Source organism: Cystoisospora suis (assembly GCF_002600585.1).
Source record: "Cystoisospora suis strain Wien I chromosome Unknown contig_958, whole genome shotgun sequence".
Classification (NCBI taxonomy): Eukaryota; Apicomplexa; class Conoidasida; order Eucoccidiorida; family Sarcocystidae; genus Cystoisospora; species Cystoisospora suis.
This window is the reverse complement of record NW_027153759.1, coordinates 14,059-32,961: the sequence shown is the minus strand read 5'-3', so window position 1 is coordinate 32,961 and position 18,903 is coordinate 14,059. Positions and strand designations below refer to the sequence as shown.

Genomic DNA, 18,903 nt, shown 5'->3' with positions numbered 1-18,903 from the left:
AACTACTCGGTGTCCTTACACGGACAGGTATGTAAAATAAAAGGGAACTGCAGGGTTCACATTTCAAGGGAGGGCAGCGCTTGTCTGTGAAGGCCGTGTGGGGGGCCTAGTCACGAGTGCCGTGTACTGAAGAAGGTAGAGAAACCTCCAGGAATGCGTGTGTTTCTTCTGGAGGCCGTTGAACTATGTTGGTGTTCTTCTCAGGCCTTTTTAGGAGCAACGTCTGTCCTTGTCGGGCGTGTGCGGCTTCTTTCTTGACAAGATCTATTCTTTATGAATCTTGGAAAAGGATTGGCATTGTGAGCAGGAAACTGACTTTTGGTGGGAGGGGGTACTGGGGGACATTGTGATTTGAATTCGGACATAGTGATTGCTTGGCGCCCTAGGCACGCACTTTAGATGACTGCCACGGCATCCTTAAAACTCTTGTGGAGTTTCGCCGTGCACAGGCGAATGAATGATTCTTGAGTTCAGTCGGTCTTGTTTCAACGTCCGGTGACGTGCGGACTGTCGGTATTCTCTTGATTTGCCGGGGATGGTATTGAGGTTCCAAAGTGGGAGTACATCAACTTTCATTTCGACCTCAGAGGTTTTGATAAGGAATCCGTTTTTATCGTGCTTATGAGAAGTACTCAGTAAAGGTACTAATTTCGACCAGAAGTGAAGTGAGAAAGGAAGGTACTTTTTACTAAGAACCAGATTCCGAGATGCGTCTCTCGGCTGGCTGAGGACCTCCCCTCGACTTCACCATGTGAGAGATGCAGGACGTCAGCGTGTAAAATAGAGCTTATGATGGCTCTCCCGAATCAGAAAGGCTAAGCTACGCGACCTCGCGGTATTTGTTGCGAACTGGAGAGATACGGAATGATCCCAGATAACGCATTAGCATTCCAAGAATAGGCCGATGCGAACAGTGAGACTCCTCCAGGTGGCACAGCGATGTAACGCGCATCCAATGCAGCGTGCAGTGCTCAGTGGCTCGTGGCAAACTCGGGGGCGCGCCACTCTTCGGAGCGAGGGTGTTGTTAGTGCACAGACTGCCGGGCTATGGGTTCTGTCAATAGGAGAGTCGCAGTTTCCTCTCTTCTTTCGGCGTCACACAGACCCGCACTTGCAACGAAGAAAACTGCGGTCTGTGGAACCGCCTCGTACCTAGTTGTCCAAATTTTGCACAGATTTATTCTGTGCTCGAGCCGTTTTTCTCAAGCGCCGTACTGAGCTCCGTCGGCTCTTCCCCTAAGCGAGGACATGCAAGGCACTCTATTCTAGGTAGACTGGTTTGGGCACATCATACAATGACAGTAGGGTAGAAAGTAAAATCACCCGACAAGGATTTTCCTACCTTTGGACCGTCACAATACAGCCGCCGTTTACACATTCGTGTACCGGGCAGGTATAATGTACTGTACCTCCTCATCGGAGTTAGCAGTGCCTAGTGTTGATGTACAACAGACGCTCTCCAATGCTAATGACTGATGGAAGAGGACTAAGTTTTACCTGTGTTATTCTTTGTAAATTCTCGTGCATATTTCTCTACTATAACGATTATGAGCGCGATACTTACTGATGCGCTTGACTACGAGTTGCGGGGCTGTCAATTACCTTTTTTTTTTATGTCTGTACGGTTTTACTTTCGAACACCGCTCAGTGCTGCTGCCGCCACTGTCCATTCAGGCGAGGGACGCGGCTCGAAGATCGGGTTGTTCATTAAACAATCACGCGCTATGCACTGTCGATCACCACGATGAGATCACTGCCGAAAACCTTGAGGCAGTTTTTGAAAATTCACATTGACCCTGTTGCTCCTGTAACACTGAACGGGACCATGAACATTCGCAAAGTTCACTGAAGTCCGTAATCAATGGGCATTGGTCGGCGTCACCCTCGCGAACTAAAAAAGACTCGGTCCCGGAAACGAAACCGCCAAATTGGAAAAAACGAACAGGCCTTCATGATACACGGAAGGTATGAACCTTGAGAAAAACTGAAGCGCAAAATCAGGGACGAGACAAATCTCTCATGTGCCTGTCCCACTGCCAAGGATGAAGGAAGCGCGCTCTTCGCGCTCGATCAAAAACACATTACCCAGGGATCGGCAAAAGTTCCATCTCCGCCGCATCCATGACCTTTTGCCAAGTAGAACAGAAGGCAGGAGGTACACAGGTTCTTAGAACTGGTGCCACCTATCTGCGAAATCCATATACGGTGGCGAAGCCCCGAAGCGGAGAGACAGCTCGTTCTGCTCTGCCTCCCGCGCGAGGATGCTGAGGAAGAGTGCATGCAAAAAGCCGGCGGGCGGGCATGAGGCACGTCAGAAACGTGGAAAGACTCTTTTAGAAACTTTGGCCGAAGGCTGAGAGCCCGTGGGCCCTCACTGAAAGCTATCCCTACGTCGTTACTTCGACAGGTTGTGGCGGCGTAGGGGAACTGACCCACAGGACGAGGACCGATACAAAAGTCGTTAAAAGTCCGAGGTGCGTTGCTAGAAGGGCCAAGATATGGAAAAGAGATGACGTGCCAACAAGCGGGAAAAGCACCACAAAGACGGCCTACGGTCGAACACACACACAAACTCCTTGACCCAGACATAGGAATCCAGTTGAGCAAGATACACTACGACTGAGCGTCAGTGTAAGGCTCGGACCGTCTTAGACGGGACTCGCCTGGTTATCCCTGATGCAGCGAATCTGTCACACCTGTGTGTACCTTTTTTGAAGGTACACACAAGAGTGCGCGCACACAGGACACTTCAGTCAACATATATCGCATCATTGAACCGTCATAAGCGATCGTCGAAAGCACCTGCCTCTCCTAGAGCAGCACACGCGTAAAAACAGAAACGCCTACTGTACTCCGGCTGGCTTGGAAAAACAAAGGCATTTTGTGCTCCCAGCAAAAGACCACAATTCGAGGCATCCTGGGCTGTTCTGCTCCAGGTATACAAGTTCGGCGAGCCATTAAAGGTACTGCTCCTCTACACAAGCTCTACGAAACAGAGTAAGACCTGGCAGGAGGCCACGTGGTCACCGGTATGAAGAAGTTTCTATCGACAGAGAGGAGACGAGGGGAAGGTATCGGCCACCGGAAGGCAATGCCGAGTAATGGACGCTAATTGGATACACTATCTGACCCTGAACCCCGGGGACACCCCCACTGTGTACAGGCTTACAAGTGTCTAAGCACATGCGCGCACAGGCTCTGTACGGATACCTGGAGAAGGAACTTTAGGCCACTGTTTCGAATGCCAAGAAAGGATCAGTTTCCCTATCGGAGAACTGTTGGCGTCGCCTGCGTTGTCTCTCACCTCGAAAAGCACGAGAACCAGGAGCACGCGGACAGAGACAGTTTCAGGACGGTCAGCCTCGTCGCTTCTCTTATGTAGTTTCATATCCCCAGCACATCCGGGTACTGCGAGCAAGTTGCTGACTTCCTGGTGATCCCCCTTGAACCGTGTCGCCTTCTCTTTCTCTCCACTAACTTCAGTGCTCTCGTCCTTTGACTGCACTACGCACGCTGGATCTCGACGCCAGTCTCCCGTACTCTGGTCGTCCTCGTCTCCCTCCTTGCCTCGCTCTTGGACGGCTTCTCCTTCCCTTCTCCCATCGGGAGTCCCTGGAAAAGACCACAAACTCAATTCTCTCCCTGGCGGTGGCGGATAAACATCGCTTCCCGGTTCTGTCTCGTTGGTTTCTCGATCTCCCTGCCTCTCACCACCTTGGTCCGTATCACAGACTTCACGCGGAGACACACTCTTGAACGCGAGAAGAAGCCGCGGAAGGAGGGCTACTAGAAGAGCGCACGGGAGAAGCAGAGAGAAGAAAACTGTTGTCGCACTGCCAGGTGCTAGGGTGTCGTCGGATCCTCCTCTTGACAAAAAGCTCAGGAAGAGGGGCTGAATTTCAGCGTAACCATCCCACCTCAATGAGGAAAACATTGATGCGCGAGAAGAAACTGGAGGTGAAGATGTCGACAAGCGGGAGGAGGAAAAAAACAGCTCTGTTGCTGTAGTAGGAAAGAGAGCTCTACGGAAATCCCCATCTTCTGGTGTGCAAGCAACAGCACGAGAAAGCGAGCTAGCCCTTTCCACTCCGCATGCCTGCAGCGCTTGGAGGAAAAGACAGCCTAGAGGCCAAACAACAGAGAAACACAAGGGTAGAAGAAGCGCAAACTGCTGCGCCAAAAGGATGAGGAGAAGCTGCACCTGCACTCCGATGTTGCCCCACGCCGGACGTCCAACCGGCGTGTGTCTTGAGGGAGAAGAAGGACCGGGGAGGTCACCTAAGACAGCGGGCGCTCTTGGCGAGGAGAGGTCGGAAGAAGGGGTAGAAGAACGAGACAGAAGAAGGTACGAGAGCTCGCCTTTCACTCCGACAAGATCTTTTTCTGCATACTCTCTTCGCACCCCTAGAAATTTATGTTGCCCCTGAGTACTTGGTGGCCTCCTAGGAAAAACGCACTCCGAAGGACAAATGTCCTCTCTTGCGTGTTCGCATTCGGCTCTTCCTTCATTCTCTTGGAATCCATTTTCTGGGTGTCTCTTGGCTGTGACTGCTTCCTTTGTTTCTCCTCTTACACGGCACGCTCCAAGTTGTTCTCTATCATCCCCCCCATCTCCTCGTCTGACCTTCACATCGACTCTGCACACTTCTGTGTTGTTCACAGGTTTTTCCGATGAAGACGACAACGTCACAGGAAAAGAAGAGAAACCGTCGTGACAGATACCACACCTTTCCCTCTCTCTTTGTTGTTCACTTGTGTCCCTCAGGGGGCATATCTCTTTTTGTCGACGAACCCAAGAAAGTAAAGGGAAACGGAAGACAAGAAGAAAGAGAGTACGGAACAGAAGGATGGGGACAGCTAGCAGCGGACAAAATCCCGCCACTCCCACCCACACGCAGGCAGACCTGCAACAACGCATCAAAGGTCTCTGTTGATGCATTGTCTTCTTGATCAAGGAAAATAACTGTCTGGAGTTTGCGAGGACGCAAATAAGGCGGCACCAAAGAGGAGAGGGGACTGGTCGTGACCACGGCAAAAGCGAAGATCCCTCAGTATGACTGACTTGAGGCGAAGAAGATGTTTGTGCTACAGCATGTTCATCACGTCGAACTACCGGGGGTTCTGCGTCGTTCTCGGATGAAGGAGGAGCATTCGCAGTCCTTCGCACAGTGGAGGAACGTCTTCCTATAGAGCCTAGGAAAAGAATTTCCTTTAGAAATCTCGAAAATCGACGTACAGAAGAGACAATATCTCTTGTAACTGCATTCTCAGATACGAAAGAGAATACACTCCTAACCCATCGGCATATGGCCAATGTAACAACGCTACCCCAATCAACAGCTGTACGGAAGCAGCACCAAGCCATTGTTGTCCATACTTGTATGAACAACCTTCCACAACGACAGACACTCGAACACGAAGGACACTGTCGAGGCGGCTGCAAGGTGCTAAGCAGTCTCCGAAAAGATGGACGTGAGAAAAGAGACTGGTGAATATGGTGACTAATGCGTTTGCAAAGAAGTGTGAGAAGATAGGTTGGGGTGAAGAGGCAGAGTTGAAGAAAACAAATAATCATATAACACATACGCATGCAAATGAGTAGAAAAAACAGGGCAGTGACAAAGAGGCAGAAAAACGGAAAGAGACTGAGGGGTGGAAGCCGATCCCCCCAGAAGAAAGCGGGTGACGGTGGCCGGGAAGCCTCACTGGCAGGGGTCGAGCCGGATATACCGGAAGAAAGCTGGACGGATGACGGGGTTAGAGCACGTTTTTCCCACAATGCAGGCAAAGGAGAGACCAACGAGCGAAGAAAATTCAAGCAAGGATGCTGGTGGGCATCGTCCTGGGAGATCTCGTAGAGCCAGCGGAGAAGACAGAAAAACAGCACACCGAACACCAGATGGGCAGAAGGCGAAACCGAAGAGAGAGACAGAGGAAAGAAGAGAGAGCGGCAACTGTTCTGTTTATCAGTATGCTTCAGAGAAAGCAAAAGAGATGGCAGCGCCTTAAATACCGATGTGCATCGCTCTACGCCCAGGGAACTGTGGGAAACAGAAGATGGAGAACGAACTCCGGAAGAAGGAAGTCGTTTCCCCATACAGAAAAGCTCGTCCCTCTCTCCAATTCCTTCTCCCCTCTGTTCTCTGTCGAGATTGAAGCGGCGATCGCCCAACTCAGACGTAAAGCTTGAAACAAAATACCGTCGCCTTGAACACGTCGGGAGGCAGTCAATACCCGATGACCTCTCCCACAAGACCGAGTCAGAAAACGCGTATCGTGGGGTGCCGCAGTGATGAGTCTCTGTCGCCTTCGTGGAGACCGTAGCGGGCGACGTCTGCGTTGTGGGCGTATTAGGAAGCCAGCATGACGAAAGCTGTCCCTGCTTTAGGCTATCTGGAGAGCTTGAAATGCCACCAGAACCTTCTTCTGTTTCTACATTCTGCCTCACTTTGAGACAACCCGCGTCTTCTTCCCAGGCTAGCAAAGGGTATGGCGATCGTCGTTCTACCTCCCCGTGTACACGAAATGGTTCCTGTCTCAAAAGCCTTCTAAAACGTGCAATTCTGTTTCTGATCCACCCTACACTGGAGGAGTTTCGGAGGGAGTAGCGGCACTCGCCTGGACCCGAGATCGTATTCGAAGAGCGTCTTGAACCGCAGTACCCCACAGAGTCTGGAGCAGGGCGACAGCAAGAAGCTGAAGCAGATGAAGAGGAAGATGGGGAAATAGGACGAAGAAAGGACACACCCTCTTTGGCTGGTCTGTCCAGAGAGAAACGTCCTCCCGCGGTTTCAACTTGTCCTCCTTTTCTGCTAGGATCCTGCGATGCTTTCGACAAAACGTATCTTATCGCCTCGTCTCCTTGCTGAACAAGCCGTGCCGGGCTTCCCTCTCTCCGCTTGGAAAACAACCGAGTGGTCTTGCTTCCGCTTCCTCTTTCCTTCTTCTTCCTTCCCAACGAACCAACTGTTTTACCCGTCTTTTCAAGGACAAGCTGAGCAAAGAAAGAAAGAAGAAGAAAGTACGCGAGAAGCGCACACACCAACCCAGCAAAAAGAGGAATATGAGAAACAAGTAGACAACGAATAAACGCTAAGAAAGAGGGCTTAATTTCAACAACAAAAGTCCAAGACATATCCGCGGATAAGTAAGAGGGGGGAGCTAAAGACGCATGCCCGGACTCCGAAGGCGTGGGCAAGGAAGGAGCATCCGGGGCAACGCCGTGTCCACCTCGGTTGCTCGGTCCTTCGCCAGGCACGGAGAAGAACGACGAGCCAGCTGCTTTGTCTTCGTACATCTCAGCGTGATAAGCCTGGAAGGTGTCAGCGGACGGAGAAACACGAGGAACAGATGAAAAAATGCTGGGCGGTATTTGACGGTGGCCACGTTTGGGGTTATCAGAGCTCCTGTCTTCCATTATAAGTGAATCTCCCGCCACCAAAGGCTGAAAGCTAAGTAGCGAATGTGCTTCTAGCGCCTCTTCAATCTCCTTCTCTGTTGTTTCGAGGAGCGAAAGCATAACCTCGATGATAGTCCACCGAGACCGCGCCATTCCTTCATTGTTCATCCCCTCCAGTCCTCCCTCTATTTTCCCTTGTCGCAACGGGACCAAGTGAGAAAGGGAGCCAGCCGCAGATGAAGGTAGTTGAGAAGACGTTGGAGGAGCATCCGAGGACAGAGGCTGGGTGGGTCGGGAAGAAGAAGAATCAGTGGATGTCTTGTAAGCAGGGAACGTAAACCGTGGAGAAAAAAAATCGCCATATTCCTCCGCCACGCTCTCTCTATCAAGCAACGGAACAAGTTCGTGTCCTATCAGCCAACTGAAGGGAAGAAGTATCCAGCTGAAAACGTCTTGCAGGCAGCTATTCCACAAACTGACGAAGAACGGAAAAAGAGGGCTCTTCTGCTGTGGTGGTACTTTTGCTTGGGGGGGGGGAGGCGGGGGCACGGCAGAAGAAGGGCGTTTTGTGCCAGCTGGGATACAATTCAAATGAACTTTGATGTTTGCAGCTTTGACCTCTGTAAGAATCCCATCTGCTTCATCTTCTCTTTCGCGATTTGAATTAATGGATGAAGCAGATAGAAGACCTGGACCGAGTATTTCCCATACAGGATTTGATTCATAAGCCACCATCAAGGCTCTCAACGATGACGCTGACGAGTCACGCGTAATTCCTTCGCTCCTGCTTCGAGAAGGCCAAGGAGAGGAAGAGCTAGCTGTTTTCCTTTTCTCCAAAGGGCGATCGTCTCCCGCGCGTACCATTCTGTCCGTATTAGATGCACTGAGGGCTGGCGGAATTACGTATACGTACACGTCGTATGAAAGCAGGTACGCGGCAGATGGCGGTGCCGGTAGCAGAAGAAAGACAGGAGGCGCAGCCAAGAGAGACGGAGTATCCTCCGGAGAGGAACCGGTTAAATTATCCATATGCAGCGACGGAGAGAAAGATGCACTGTGGGGCGCTCCCAAGGAGGGTGGGGAGCCTGTGATTGACGGTGGAAACACAGCAGCAGAACTCCTGGTCTTTTCAGTCCGCGTCTTGTCGTCGGAAAGAGGAAAAAAGAGAGGGTTTCCAAGTGTCGGAGTGAGGGGCATCTTAACTCTTAATGGGACGAAGAGGGAGAAGAAGAAGGAGGCAAAAGGCGACGACGCAGGATCATCGGGAAGAAAAGGAGAAAGCCAGGACCGAGCAAAAGCGAATCGACAGATTGCTGGGGAATTCGACAGGGAGGAAGTCAGCTGGTAGAGGCCAGAGCCCGCAGAGGACGCACCCGGCGTTACCCCCGACGTCGCATTTTCCGCGGGACCAGGGGAGGGCTCTGTCGTAGTAGAAGCTGGATCCTGAAGAGAAGAGTCAGAAGAAATCCGGGTAGAGGTTCTTGACGGTCCACCAGTAGCAGGCGCTCGTTCCTTCAAGGGCAGGTTCTTTCTATTGTCCAGCTTTACCACCTTTTCCATACTTGGAGTCAGCACTTCTCCGACAGGCACTGCTGCTTCTTGCTCTCTCCCTTGACCTAATCCTGAAAATGCATGTAATGCTGTCCTCTCTGGTCCATCTGCCTTACGGTTGTCGGTTTCTTTTCCCACGGAGTCGCCATCTTGAAAGAAATCACTCATAGGCGGCTCCAACAGGTGAGGCAGAACTACAGCATAGAAAAGTGGAGGCAGCTGATCAGCTGTCAGGTTTGTGATTCTTCCTTTCGGTTTCTCTCTCGGCTCTCGTCTTTCTTCACGTTCTGATTGAGTCCCTGGCAACTCTCCCTGTCCTAGAACTCCCTGCTCCTTGGCGTCCTCGGTCATGATTTCTGACTCCCTTTGAGCATTCTCCGCAAGAGCCTCTGTGGATCCCTTCTGCTCTCCTTCGATCCACCCGTTTGCCCGCAGTTCGTTGCTTCGTCGAAAAGAAAGGAGGCCGGGATCTAACCCAGCATCAACCGTCCCTCCAACGCGTGCTTTCGCAGCTGCCGGAGAAGCAGGGAACGCGGCGTTGGAAGAACCAGAAAAAGAATAAGCGGAGGGAGGCGAAGAAAAGTCAGTAGGACACACAGAGTCCAGATAACCTCCGGACTGTCTTGATAAAGAAAAGACTGGGAGAAGGAAGGAGCAAAGCTTCACGGGGTAGAAGAGCGGGGGAAGCACAGACGGCGGCAAAGAATAGAAACAGTACGCGGCGGTCGCATGCTTTCTCACCGACTTCACAGGAGTCTCCCGTTCCCGTGCTTCCCCCCCTTTTCCCGCCAGAGACGACCATGAATCTTCGTTCCCATTTGTTTCTCCGCTGCCGCTTTCCCGTTCTGCTGCAGAGCGCTTAGGCTGTGTAGAGGGTTTAGACTGTGTGGACTGATCGTGAAAGCGCGGCCGTTCCTGAGCTGGGGACGCTCCGCTTCTGTCTTTGTCTATACTTGGGCTCCCCATCGAGGAACTGAAGGACGGGGACGAATAGACGCCAGCACGAGAAGGATCAAGCTCTGAATGTGACGGGCGTCTAAGAAGTAAACTGAAATCTGCGCTATCACACGAAACTTCAGCCCAGTTCTCCACAGCCACGAAGACGAGGAGGGGAGGGTCCTCCACGGACCCGAGACCCACTGACACTTCAGAAAGAAGTACGTTTGGGTACCGCGGATCGCCACCTAGTACTTGAGGAGAAAGCCGTGCTCCTCTCATCCGGCTCCTTTTATTGTTGTTCACAAAAGTCTGGAACACAGGGGACAAACGAGGGCGCACTCGCCTCTGCCTCTCCTCCTGTTGAGTTACACCTTCACCGCCCTCTTCTCGCTCCCAGTTCCCTTCCTCTCTCGTTGCTTGTTGTTCTGCTTTCCATCCTTCCTTGCCTTCATTCAGACCTCCGGCACCCAGGACAGCGACCCTCCTCCTTCCTTCTTCGACTGCACAGCCAGGACAGATATTTTTTCTCTCTGCTCGACTGTCTAAGAGAGGCCATGGGGGAGTACAAGCCGGGGTGTCCCTTTCATCGAAGATAATAGGTCTCTCATCTGTACCCAGTGTTTGCACCAAGCGGCTTTTCCTTTGAAAGGGAACATGCGCGCTTAGGGAAAGTACTGTGGAGAGAGAGCCAGAAGGTGTGGAGACAGCAGAACCCCCCGACTGCGGGGAGGAGGACATGGGAAAAATAGACAAATGAGAGGTAAAATGAGGAAACGGATACGTGAACGCTGGCAGAAAAACAACTCCACGAAGAGATGCGGAGTGTTCATCCAATGTAGACGCTGATAAGGAGGAAGCAAAGAAGCACGAAGAAGAACCAAACTTTACAGAAGAACGCAGATGTGATGCGCATTTCGGAAGTGTACGGGAATTTTGTCGAAGGTCGTCGCGTGTATTCTTGTGTTCTCCCGACGTTTCGAGAGTCTGGTCCTTCGTGCTGTCAGGAACGGAGGAAAAACGAGGGGAAAGCCATCCTCCTACCGATGCAATACTGACTACGGTCCCTCCCTGTGCTTCTTCCTTCTTCAAAGTGGGCGGGCGATTAGAAGGAAGGAAACCCGTTGTGCCACTCGTATCCAACCTCCCTCGCACATATAGCCCGCCATCGTCTCCCTTTCTCTGCTTTTCGCCTCCCTCTGGGTGACCCGCTAATCGTTCTTTCCCATTGGAGACTGTCGTCTCCTTCGCATCTGTGTTTGTTCTTGTCCCGCTTCTATCTCCTCTCTCTTCACTAACCTCTCCCACATTCTTCTCAGCTGCGGCCCCGACCGCAACCGACTTGCCGCAAGGACTCCCGAGCTTGATTTGCACGAAGTCATTCATAGTCGTTTGACTGCCTTCATCCAGAGCCTCGATCTGCGACGCCAACTGAATGCCTACCCACTCCGCTAGGTCCCACTCAATCTCGTCTCTTGTGTTCTGCTTTGGTCCTTGCCTCTCTGCTCGCGCGGGCTGCTCTTTCCCAGTGCCTCGTTCACTAAGCTGCCGTCTTTCTTTCTGTGTTTCCCTCTGTGAATTCTGATGTTCTAGTTTCATTCCACCTTGTCGGCGCTGAGCCCCTCGGTTTTGCTCACCCGCCCTGCCGCTCACCCGTTCACTGACCGTAGCAAGCCCTCCTTCTGTCTCTACATAGGATCCTCCACGCACCACCTTGGTCTGCACTCCCGACTGTGTTGTCTTCACTCTAGACCCCAGCGCTCCCACGCCGTCGTTACTAGGCACCAAAACATTTCGCATCTCTGACACGCCACTCTTCTTCTGATGCAGCGACACACTTTCCTCGTTGTCATCGCTCCGCAGCGCCCGTTCTTTCCCCGAAGTCCTTCCTCCGTCTTTATGATCTCGTACCGCTCCGCCTCTGCTCCTGGGTACCTCTTCTTCCCCGACCTCTCCTTCACCTGAGTCTGCATCCCACCGTTTCGCCCTGGTCTCGACTGGGGCTCTGCTAGAAGCTGTTTCCCGCCCCCCATCTCTTCGCAGCCAAGCGACCCGTGCCAGGTGCCTTCGGCAAGCGTCGCCCCAGCCTCTACCTTCTTTCAGGAAAATTGCCTCATACCATTCTCTGTGGCCATTCGTTTGGCCCTTGCTACAGATGCTGCAGGAATTCCAGTGGTCCATCACATCTTCATCAACCAGTGACAGCACTTCCCCGTGCTTTCCTCTCTCCCTCTTCTGTCCGGGTTCACTGACTTTCCCCTTGTATTCCCAGAAAGAACTTGACTCTCCCACATCGTCTCCATCTCTTTCCCTTTCCAGTCTGGGTAAGAGAGGCTCGTCATGCGAGCGACTGTTCCAGTACTCTTCTTGCAAATGAAACCCCTCTTCACCTTTCCCACCACCGATCAAAAGTGCAGCCTTTTCCAGCAACAGGCCCCACAACCACAGACGAGGTGTGCAAACGCTGGTCTCCTTGTTGTCCCCGATAGAACCCCGCTTGCTTCCTTCGGCCTCGTACCCTCTCCCCACTCGAGAGTTGGCCTGAACACGATTGATTCGGCCATCTTCCCTGTGCTGTGCTGCGTCACCTGTCGTAGTACCATCTTCGCGCATGATGCGTGCGTTTTCTTCCTCTGCAACTGGACTGCCACGAACACCATGAACCGGACTCTCTAAACCATCTTCTTCCTCCTCTATCCAGCGGCAGAACTCGGGAATTCCCAAAAGAGAGTGAAGTCCTCCAGCGGACTGGTGAGATGACAGCGAGAAAGAGCTCGACACATTGGTGAAGGCCCCCTGCTTTCTCCCAGTCCTGTCTTCTCTTGTGCCTTTTGTCGACAAAGGCGCGGCGACTGCTCTTCTGCCTGTGTCACCAACATCTCCTACGGAGTAAAAATAAGGCCTTGAGTTCAAAAGAGGAATCCGACCTCGTTGTCTTAACAGCCGACGCGTGTAGTATTTCTGTGACTGGATCAGGCTCACAGGATGTGCAGTGCCAAGAGGAGAGTAGACGAGAGGGGCGGAACCATGGCTGGAAGACAGAATTCGATTTCGAAGTTGTTTCCCGGATCCAAGTATCCGCGAAGAAGGAAAGAGAGAGAAAAAGAAACGGAGACTTTGCCCGAGAGTCGCTAAAAAAAAGGAGACACTCGAAAATGCAGCGTAAGAAGCGCGCAAAAGTGGATAGGTTTGCAACTCCGAAGACACGAAAGAAAACCCGTAAGGGCCCGCTGTCGAGGAATCTAGAAAACTCGGAAATGGTGCATCGGGATACCGGGAAGACGACGAACTTGAGAAAGAGTTCTGCAGAGTAATCTCGAGCCCCGGTGTTTTGACGTAGTGCTGCACTGAACGTACACTCTCTGCCAGACTTCCATGCCAGCGGAGGAGAGACGAGATGAAAACAAGAAATGGTCGTGATCTGAGAATGTTGACGTGGTCTCCTCCTGAGAAGACTCCATGAAGAAAAGGCGTGTCTAACGATAGATGCAGCAATGTTGGCCAGTAACAAACAATCATATCCTTCTCCGGAACACCCTTTCCAGCAGTTGGTAGAAAGTGGTAAGGGCAATCCTTCTCAGACCGCGCAAGAGTAAGACGTGCGAGAGGGGACTCAGGTGGAGTGACAGGAGCAGAGAGTAAAGGAGACGATACAAAGGGAGACACGAAGCCTCCTTGCCAACCAGACGAAAACGTGAAAAGAAAGGTTAAAGGCGGAAGTATTGCAGCAAAATTCTCTCTTGGTATTCCACGACGCACTCGTGACGACGGGAAGGTACCTGGAGAGTCACGAGTTTCTATCGCTCCTCTCTCTTTTGCTGAACCTTCACTCATGTTCTTGTTGCTGCTGCTACTCTCCCTTGTCGTGTCGGGCTCTCCAGCCAGCTCCGGACTCGCACCATGGTGCGCTTCAGGAGTCTGGCCTCCGGCACCTTGAGGTCCTCTCGTAGTTCTGAAGAGACGCTTCAGGTTTCGAGCTAATTTCCTTTGGAACGCACCTACAGCCGGGCTAAGCGACAAAGCGGGCAAAGGCAATATCGGACTATTCACTGTGATGACAGAGAGAAAAGGAAGCATTGAAAAATCGAAGGCACGGCATAGAGTGTAACCCCGTTGGTCCCCAGGCTTCCAAGTAGCCGGCCTCGCAGAGAAAGGACGTTCTACCGATTCGGATGGACTACGACCGGTGAAGTGACGTTCTCGTTTCCCCATGCCTGGCGTAGGACCAGAACCACCCCGCACGTCTCCCTTCCCACTGCGAAAGAATAAGGCGTCATTCTCTGAACGTGGGGGTGACAGTCTTCCGTAACTACACCGTTCCCCAGACCGGGACAAAGCGTGCAACACAGCCACGCCGCCCATGGAGTGTCCAATAACAACAAGGGCAGGAGACGAAGCTGAATCCTTATTCCCTGTCTCCAGCAAATGCCTGGACGCGGCCAGGTGAGAAGAAGAAGTCTTTCCATCTGAGACGTTAATGATGTGTTTGGACTGAGCTCTCTCTCTGCCCTCCTCTCTTCTCAAGTCACCCAAATCTTGTCGTACGCCATCAGCCGACGCGGAGGACACCTGTCGGCGTAGAGGTATCGCTCCCGTGAGAATGTGGGATGCTGTGTCTGCGTCAGACGCGCGACTGGCCTCGAGTTGTCTCTCTTTGTGCAGGGGCATCGAGACGGAAGTGGTAGGTAGTTTGTAGAGATCACGAATATGTTCAAGACAATGAAGAATAAAGGCAGCCTGAGAAAGAAGAAACCGTGAAGCATAACGGACGAATTCAGACGAACGCTTTCGCGGGAAATTCCCACGACTACGTATCACTCCCCAAGCGTAGCCCTCTGCAAAACTGTTTCTCGGAGTCCGCCTATGTCTACAAGCTTACAACCCTGCACATAATGAGCGTGCAATGCGCGCGTAGAAAAGCCGGCTTGTGGAGTGAGGAGAGTCCCACACGAGAAAAATCGACAGTTGGCCTAGGATTCCTCCGCCGGCGCATCGTGTCCACCAGCAGGAAGGCAACTTCGGAAGCTCTTGCATAGGCAGAAGCCCAGCCTTACAATAAGACAGAAGCGGGTAGCCGCATAGGCTAACTACCCCCCCCTCCCCGCCTCCCGCCGAGACGGCGATAGATACTCAACAAATCATAGAAGCTTATGCTGAGTGTACAAGCATGTAAGATCACAACTGTTCGTGCCCCTGAAGACGCACCTGTCTATCAACCATTCTCGGGTGAAAAGCAGAGGGTTCTTCCCCGAAATCAATGGCGAACACATGGATCTCTACTTCTCTCCTGCTCGTTCTAGATTCTGGCTTGGCGTTCGCCTCTGCTGAGGGTGCTGATCGACGCTTCTTCATTCCCAAAATAGAACCTATTTCGTCTAACAACAGCCTACGCAGATACTCCCCCTCCGTCCTCTCTGCCTTCCCCGAACTGTCTTCGAGGCCCCGTCCCCCCGAGGACTTGAAATGAATGTTCAGTCCGCTCAAGTCCCCGAGGGACGGAAGAACATCAAAACTGATGTCGTGCGGAGCACGCGCGCTAAGGTCCTGCTGCCGGAGAAGCTCGACAAGGCTTCCTGCCTGCCCGAAAGAGCCTCTGTGACCGTGAACGAAAAGGACTGGGAGAACCGTAGAACCGGAGGCATACCCAAGTCTTCTTCCACGGGTCAGGGAAGAGGCAACGGAACCCATGCGGGAAGCGGGGAGCAGACGCTGTAGCCGATAGAAGGGAGGAGCTGAACACCAGAAAGAAAGAGCCTCAGGCCCGCGTGTTATACCGGGTGGTGAAATTTGAGTGACGAGCAGAATGAACAAGACTTACACGAGGTGCCGATGTCGGTATACTAGAAAAAGAAAAAGGACGTTCAGCCAAGAGCTGTCGAGGGAAGACCTGTGTGTCACTCAGACCGTAAGCGTGCCGCTCTCGCACCTAAATAGTAAACTGGCACCGTCTTCCCCAGCTACGAACAGTGGATGTACACCGCGGCATTGTCGGGTGCACAAAACGATGAAACAAAACGGAGGGTACATTCAAATAGTGACTCGAGTGTCAGAGGCCGACTCTCCAAACAGGCGAGCTGCAGGAGTTGGGACAGCCGGGTGTCCTTCGACTTTCAGGCATTCTTCACTTGGGAGCGCATGCTGCCGAGTTCAAAAAGACGCCTTCTTCAAGAATCCTGATGAACGTTTCGGAAATATCAAAGACGACATGTCTCGACTTTAGTAGTCTAGCAAAGATATGCCAATAATAGGTTCACACCCTCGGGTAGCACAAACGTCCGAAACCGGTCTGCCGCGCGTGGCGATGGAATAGAAGTCTATAGAGAGATAAGCTCACTTTGGAAACCTAACGTTAGCCGCTTATGCTCGGACGCCAGGCACACACACACTGCCGTTCCTTCACCCTCTGCTCTAGTTGAACGCCATCGCCCTCCACCTCTTCATTCTTCTTTGTATGTATCTCACCGTTAGGAGCGTTAACTGGAACGTCGACAGCAAGAAAGGCAGAGGGTACCCGATTGTATCTGCTTCCGTGTATGAAGAGGGAGGGAAGAAAGCAAGAATACAAGAGAACCAAGCAAAAGAAACAGAGAGATGCGTAGACGAAATAACACCGAATGATCGAGACGACTAGGTGTGCAGTGCGTAGCAAAAAAGTCGAAGAAGGAAAGAACGGGAATAGTCTCGCGAGGCGTCTTTCCTCAAAGAAACCAGTGCGACATTCGGAGGAAGAAATCCCTAGAGAGTCGCTGTCCTTTCTGACGCCTGGCTGTCCCTCTTCATGTACCGACTGGGGTTCGCTGCTTCTTCTCTCAGATCTAAGCAACGGTGACACGGGACGAGACAAACTCGTCTGTATCTCTTCCTCTTTGTCTTCATCCTGGACACGTTGCCGCTCCTCTCTCTCCTGATTGTCGTCTGCCTCTTGTACGGCCACATCCCGGGTGTACATACCGAGGCTGAAAAAGCGCGCCCAACGCGCTCGTCGAGATACAGAGGCGGAGGCCTGTACTCGTCTCGCCCACGGAAGTGAAACTTACGGAGGAATCCCAGAGGGCATGTAGCGGTCTAACTACGGCGTTCCGAACGACATGTGCAAGACACGGGAGACCCTCAGGAGGGGAGAACGAGACTGAAGAAACCAGCGACGAGCTCAGAGGCTTCTCGCGTCCGTAATGGTCGACGCGCTTGCGAAGCTCGGTCCGAATAGCGTCCAAGCAACTGCGGCGAGACCGTTCACAAACAAGGCCGGATTCAAATACCTTGCTCCGTTACAGTTTCACATATACCAGGTTGTCCCTTGGTCAAGGTCCTGCTGAAGGAAGCCGTGCCACAACGCTTGTTTGAGCATCACCCTTCAAACTTCTTTATGTACACGATCAGAAGGCATAGTGCAGAAGGTCAGCTGGTCTTCTAGATGAAACCTCCCAAGGCCAGCTGACCTTGACAGTGTATTTCGAGGACCGACAAATGTGGATATCTTGATGTGCCGGGCAACCTCGGCAGTACGCGACACAAAGGACTTTTTAGAGACGGACACCCCAACCACGGAGAGGTGACTCTATACGACACACTGAGCAATGTCGCGGCCCAGCTAGCATTCCTCAAGCGCACCAACTAAGAAGAGGCAGAAATTGCATACAGACGAGACAGGGAAGCGCACCGCGTCCGAATTACCTGATCAGAGCAAAGCCGAAACAAACACACACCACGCGGCTTCCTCTGGGCGCTTGCTGTCCGACCATGCGTCACGCACAAGGAAATCTTTCGGACGCGTCAGGACCGGCATACCGAAGAAAGAACACTTCTTCGCAGAGAAACGAAACCGAGCAGTGCTTCGCGCGGACGTAAGGCACCCCGCCTCTTAAAAAGATAAAGACAAACTCCCTCGGTCCGAGGAACGTGTCGGACGTGCCAAAAAGGCAATGAAAGCACGCTTATCTAGTTACCATGACACAAGAAAAAGGACACTCCCGCATATTGCTGTCAACTGCCCGAGACCGCGCAGCGACAACCGCGCGCTTTTTTCCAGTCCCCGTACTCCTGATAAACACCGGGGCAAAGACAGTTGACGCTTAGCACTAGCGAGGCGACGAGGGTAAAATCAGAGTCTTTGAAAGTGCCCTCACCAAGAGCCTCCTCCTCGTCTTGTCGCGTTGACATCAACGGCGTCAGAGGTGCTAGCTAGGCGGTGGCTTCCGGCAACCGCGCCATTCCCCCCCGTGCACGTTCTTCTCCTTCACGTCGTGGGCAAAAGGAGTTAAGAAGGGAATATGGATACGGGGATTCGTACGACCGTCTAAAACTAAGACTATCGATTGTTGAGACATCCAATCGCTGGAAGGAGACACAGGCGACGGCGTGGCGAGGACAGCTGCAGGGGGCCACTGGAGCACCGCTGTGGCGTGCACGTGTCTACGTCGGCAAAGAAACAAAGGCTTTCTCACGAAGATTAGGACCACGTCAGACTCCACCTCGCCCTCGCAGTTTGGTTCGGGAAACGGTTAATTGATTGCATGTGAGAGTGCGAGGCTCAGCTTTACTACACTTTCCCGTTAGCCTGTTTCTTTTCTCCGCCAGCACACATCGGCTTACGTCCGCACCTAAACTTCCGCATGCAACCGCGATTGCGTACCCTCTAAAATACTAAACGCCGCGGGATGCTTCGCTGAACACAGCGTACCCGGGTCACAAACACGAACAGAACACAAATCTGTTCAAAGAAGCACAGTTCTCGAACTCGCCGTGCAACCTACCTTTCCTGCGGGGTTGTCTTCCGCAAAAGCAACACCTGCCGTTGATACGGACTCAACGAGAATTCGCCAGCGTCTTCGTCCTCCGTCCCTTCTTCCGAATCGAGCTCTAGTCACAAAGTTGATGCTACGACACGTGTAGCCTTCGGGAGAACGCTCTGCGCTGTTGCCGGCAACCTCTTATTCAAGCTAAAGCTGTCTCCACATGAGTAGTCCGTGTCTTCCAGCCTCCAATTCTCCCCCTTACGTTGTGAGGCTTCTCGCTCT

General features: G+C 52.4%; 3 protein-coding genes across 3 annotated transcripts; 1 reads left to right on the top strand and 2 right to left on the bottom strand.

The window, feature by feature from the left end:
• The first annotated feature begins 1 nt into the window (after window position 1).
• On the top strand, window positions 2-639 carry CSUI_002282 (uncharacterized protein). Its single transcript, XM_068062484.1, has one exon. It carries the CDS (start codon window positions 186-188, stop codon window positions 348-350), a length of 165 nt encoding a protein of 54 aa, XP_067925544.1. The 5' UTR covers window positions 2-185; the 3' UTR covers window positions 351-639.
• Window positions 640-1,315: 676 nt separating this feature from the next.
• Window positions 1,316-1,495, bottom strand: CSUI_002281 (uncharacterized protein; the record flags this gene model as incomplete). The annotated part of the gene is made up of 1 exon (XM_068062483.1): window positions 1,316-1,495. A coding segment is annotated over one exon (123 nt), but the record flags the coding sequence as incomplete, so codon positions are not given.
• A 150-nt stretch (window positions 1,496-1,645) lies between these two features.
• On the bottom strand, window positions 1,646-18,449 carry CSUI_002280 (uncharacterized protein). The gene is made up of 4 exons (XM_068062482.1): window positions 16,349-18,449; window positions 15,092-15,618; window positions 3,305-14,623; window positions 1,646-2,549 (listed from the first exon to the last, which is right to left on the bottom strand). The coding sequence occupies exons 1-4, from the start codon at window positions 16,833-16,835 to the stop codon at window positions 2,388-2,390; spliced, it is 12,495 nt and encodes a 4,164-aa protein (XP_067925542.1). The 5' UTR covers window positions 16,836-18,449; the 3' UTR covers window positions 1,646-2,387.
• Between the last annotated feature and the right edge of the window lie 454 nt (window positions 18,450-18,903).

Coding starts and splice junctions, on each gene's coding strand:
- CSUI_002282 (XM_068062484.1), top strand. CDS start 186: ATGTTGGTGTTCTTCTCAGGCCTTTTTAGGAGCAACGTCTGTCCTTGT.
- CSUI_002280 (XM_068062482.1), bottom strand. CDS start 16,835: ATGTACACCCGGGATGTGGCCGTACAAGAGGCAGACGACAATCAGGAG. Junction 15,619..16,348: donor TCCAGTTAACGCTCCTAACG/GTGAGATACATA, acceptor TCTGGTGTTCAG/CTCCTCCCTTCTATCGGCTA. Junction 14,624..15,091: donor CGAGAATGGTTGATAGACAG/GTGCGTCTTCAG, acceptor CTTCTTTCTCAG/GCTGCCTTTATTCTTCATTG.